Source organism: Pteropus vampyrus, unplaced genomic scaffold (genome assembly GCF_000151845.1).
Source record: "Pteropus vampyrus isolate Shadow unplaced genomic scaffold, Pvam_2.0 Scaffold403, whole genome shotgun sequence".
Classification (NCBI taxonomy): Eukaryota; Metazoa; Chordata; class Mammalia; order Chiroptera; family Pteropodidae; genus Pteropus; species Pteropus vampyrus.
Window position 1 is genome coordinate 271,184 of NW_011889184.1, and position 4,840 is coordinate 276,023.

The following is a 4,840-nucleotide window of genomic DNA, read 5'->3' on the forward strand; positions in this document are numbered from 1 at the left end:
CTCAACCTGTCTCACATCATGACACACATAGAAAACAGTAATATGAAATAGCAATCATCTGCTAGGGAGTTCCTGCCACATCAGGCCCTCTGGGCCGTGCTGTGGGCCGAGGAGGTGAAAATAACCCTTGGAGTTATACTCATCGGGAACATTTGATATAAGAATACTTCCTGCCCTTGGGAAGCAGACAGTCAGAGGACACAGGCATGTAAGCTGCCCCTGACAACGATTGCTTCCAAAACTGGTTTTGTACCAGAGATGGAAGATAGTGGATGGGCCCGGTTATGGGTTTGATTCACAGATTGCTGAAAATAAAGGATAAATCAGCTACCTTCGAATGAGATGATGGAACTTTGTATTAACTTCTTTCTCAGATAATGTCTCAAATCCACTTTGCTTCCAAAAGAACGCCTTTGATTCCAAAAGAATATGCAAAAGGTGTTTTGATTTAATTCAGTGCTTGACGTGAGAAAGGATACAATCAGGACGGTCTCTCCCCTTTTGTGAACACTAACCCTGAGGCATCCTCCTGCCTCTCCATGGACCACGTTGAGAAGCTGAGGATGACGAGGAAAGAATTAGGAGAAAAAGTGGGAAGGAAAGATGTTATGGAATGAGTCATACTAGCTTAGAGCAGAATAGCCTGATGTAATCATACCTGTGATACTCTCTACTTTAACTGTTAGATTATATCCAAATAGAACTGTGCTTGGGCTCCTCAAGTTGCAGAGGTTAAAAAAAAAGTTTGTATCATAAAGGAATTCGCTCAATGAACATCACTGACTAGGTGGTGGGGTGGGGTCGGGAGGCGTGGCCCCTACTTCAGGGAGGTATAATAATAGTACGGGGTGAGCAGTATTATGGAAGAACAGAGGAGAAATAGCAGGTTGATCAAAAAACACTCTGAATGAAGGGCATGCTCCATCCAGCCTTGAGGTCCTAAGAAGATAGCCAGGAAAGGAAAGATTCCCAAAAGTTTTTTTTAAAAGGGGGTAAAATAAGGTGAATTTTTTTTTAAAAAGCCAAAGCTTTGAGTCAAAAAATAATACAAGAGAAAAATATCACTGAAGAGACGGTTGTGAAATTCTTCTAATGCTCTAGCGGTGGTCCCTGTAAACGCGCTTATTCGTAAGATGGGTCGGAAGCATGCATTACTGCCTCCTGTTAATGTGTTTAAGCAGAAAACGTCTTCCATATCCCGCTTTTCACTTATCAAGCTGAACTTTAATTTTAGTTATCTCCAGCACTTTTCATCCAGAAGAATGCCAGAGCAGCTGGGTTGTTGTGCAAATTCCTCACCCACTCCTGAAATGCATCTCGTTAAGCCAGGCTTTAGAGCAGCCGAGTTCTCCACGCCCTTTCTTCTCATTTTAATGGCAGCAAAATCAAGAATACTGTGCCACTTAGCGGTCTTGAAAACATTTGATGACTCTTTTCAAACCTTGGCTTGTAGGGAGCTATAACTCTTGCGAATAGCACGTGTAGATGCCACATCAGTCGGAACTGCTGGAACCAGCTTGGAAAGCTTCGCCATGGTACTGCGATCTTAAGTAGCAGAGGAAGATTACAAAGTTTAATTTTATATTTATTGAATGTTCTTAACTACATAAAATCGTTTTCATTGTTTTTCCTTTGTTAGTTATTATCGAAATTATTATTAGAAATCAGATCACTCCTTGCCGAGCCCGGGGCACTTACTTTTGTGGTTTTGATGTTTTGTGTTTAAAATGGAGTGATAATGTCCCTTATACAGAGAGGGAGCAAAATTGCCACTTCTTCATCCGTGTCCCATCCGGGCTGCTTATTGTCTTCCTTTATAATTAAATGCTATTTTAAAAGTGGTCTGTGGCTGTTTGTGTTACAGGACCGCCCCAGGACATTTGACATGCACTCCCTGGAGAGTTCACTCATTGACATAATGAGAGCCGAAAACGATTCGATTAAAGGTAATTTTTAAAATGTAACTATTTGATTTTAATAAAAGTTAAAATTTTGTGTTATCTATGTAACCTGGTGAGCAATATGGCAAATATTATGGATTCATATTTTGTCATATAGTCAGTTCCATCAATTTTATGCATGTACCTCTTTTTGTTTAAAAATCAAACATATTTGATAGACATCTGTTGTAAGCCCACCACAATATTAATTAAGAGAACTGGGAGAGTACTAATTGCTTAGGGTTGGCAGTTAACTAGAAAGACATGAACCATACCCCTCATTTTTTTTTTTTTTTTTTTTATATATATATGTCTCAGGCAAAAACTACTCGGTGCCTTAAACCTGTCTTTCCACCCATGACAGTGACTATACATTAGGAAGAGTTCAAATGTTTACAGATTTTTGGCCAAGTTCACATTTTAAAAGATGGCCGACACTTTCAAAGTTCAAATGTAGTTTTGTTCTCGAAATATTTCCTGTGTTAAGAAAAATAATAGTGCTCTTCCTACTTGGATTCTAGTCTTGATTCTATTACTAACTACCTGTGTTATCTTGAATAAGACATTTGAATTTGAGTAGGCCTCAATGTCTTCATCTTTATAAGAAGGGATTTAGAATCACCCTTACAATAAGGGATTTCTAATGGGGAGCTTTAAAAATAAAAGATGCCTGGGCCAATCCCATGTGTGGGTGGGGCTCAGCTAGTTATTTTTTAATGTCTCTGTTGATGCTCATGTGTAGCCACGGTGAAGAATGACCAGACTAGATGTTCTCTAAGGGCTCTTCCAACTCTGATTTTGTGAAAACAACTCCATAAAATATTTTTGTGCATAAAAATTATATTTTACTTGGAAGCACTTTTTTTTTTTTTAATTTAAGGTGTTTGGTGTATTTAATCATCCCACTTAAGTTGTTCGTTCATTTGTCCATTTGTTCATTCGTTCATTCATTCAGTGTTTATGAGCCTGCTTTGTGTCAGACACAGCTTGCACTGGGGTCAAAGGTGGCGAGGCAGCCTGTTGTTTCAATTGGTGACCAGCCTGGCCTAGTTTTCCTTTGAGTTTGGTTTATCATATCCCCGATGCAGCAAAACTAAGTATGTCTCAACAAATGAACAACGGTAAATTTTAAAATGAGGAACATTTTTGAAGTCTGGAGAGATGAAAAATAATATATGAAAAAATATGCATCCATCTGATGAGGCAACTTGAAATAAGATTATTTTGAAGGTCTTTACTGATTTTGTGATGGATTCTGACGACTCATCGGATGCATGCTGTTTCTGAGGAAAGGTGAGCTCTCTCTCACTCAGAGAGCACCTGCTTCCCGTTTGCCACTTCTTAACACTCTGACTTCGGATAGTCCTTTAGCCTCCTTGACTCTTCTTCTTGTTGTTTCATCCGAAAAATGAGGAGAGTCTAAGGCCCTTTCTAGCACCAGAAAAACTGTATACCCTTAAAAAGTAGGTAAAGGAGAAATGTGAATAAGGCCTGTGGATGGTACCTATGTCAGTTTCCTGCTTTTGTCCTCTAATTACGTGAGATGTTACCGTGTAGGGACACTGGATAAAGGATATGTGAGATCTCTCTGTACCACTTTTTGCAACTTGCTGTAAATCTGTAATCATTTCAGAATTAAAAATGCAGAAAAAATAGCCAAAAGAAATTCATTTATTCTTAATGTATTGGTGTCGAGCAACTTTTTTTTGGGAGAGCCTCTTCTATACTAGATACTAGGGATGGTAAATAATTAGAACTCATTTTCATGATAAGTACCTATTCTTTTACTAGAGAAAACACTTTACAGACAGCAGCAAATAGAAACAATTTATTATGCGATGCTCTAAGAAGCAAGCTTCTAACTAGTACTTAGGTTAGGTAGAAGAGCTTGCCCACATTACTGTGATAGGATTAATAGTAGCTTTTCCTTGGTTCGTCACATACAGCCAGGACATCTCTCTTAGGTCTATTTCTTGTCTCCTATTGTTGAATTTTTTAGGTAAAGTTCTGCCTTTATTCAATATTCCCTTTTTAATTCCCTCTTACTAATTTTTACCTAAATTAAGATTCTTTATGCCGATTCTGCAGAGATAACCAAAAGTTAAGTGTGATGACAGAGAAAATTAAATCTGATTGGCTAGTCTGGGAACTGAAAGATTATGTAAAATTGTAATCTCATAAGAGAAAGTGTGGCAGAATGGAAAGGTCAGATCTGGATTTACATTGCCATTCTGCCGCCACAGTTTGTGAAGATTAAATGATACGATGTATCTGTAAAACCCAGCATACTGCCTAGTTCATAGGAGACACTCAATAAATGGTCTTGATTATTACGAAACGTGTATTAAGTCTGTTTGCATGCTTATGAAATGAGAAAGCCAGTTAAAGTGCCAGCGCAACTTACCTATATTAAATGGACTTGGTGCATTTTTTCCTTCAAAGATCGATGAAGGATTCACAGATGAGTTCATGGTCCTAAAATGCCAGATGACGGTTATATTTGACATATATACTTTTTTAACCAAGGTGTTAAACTTTATATCACTGTAGTCTATGACTACCAAAAGGGAGTTTTGCCCAGGGTAATACTCTATTTCTCGTCAAACTCTCTTCCGATTTAGATAGCTGTAAGGAACATTCTGCTCGCTTTTTTTTTAAATAGGTATCCATGGAGTGGAGATGACTTTTTCTTTTTTTTCTTTTTTAATTTTTATTTTCCAATTAGAGATGACATTTAGTATTATTTTATATTAGTTTCAGGTATACAGCATAGCAGTTAGACATAAAACTATGCTTGCTTTTAAGTGATTCTGCTAGTTTTGCGAGATTTCGTTTCGAGGTGATAATAAAAGTTGAATATCTTTTTAAAAAATAACACATCGTCCTCTTAAAATAAGTAT

General features: G+C 37.6%; 1 protein-coding gene across 5 annotated transcripts in view; it reads left to right on the forward strand.

Annotated features, from left to right (window-relative positions):
• CPEB4 (cytoplasmic polyadenylation element binding protein 4) overlaps nt 1-4,840 on the forward strand; it is a 66,550-nt gene that overhangs the window by 16,598 nt on the left and 45,112 nt on the right. For all 5 annotated transcript variants that reach the window (XM_023523695.1, XM_011380735.2, XM_011380736.2 and 2 more), the window contains exon 2: nt 1,865-1,946. In XM_023523695.1, the coding sequence (XP_023379463.1) occupies nt 1,865-1,946 (82 nt within the window). The remainder of the gene's footprint in view (nt 1-1,864; nt 1,947-4,840) is intronic.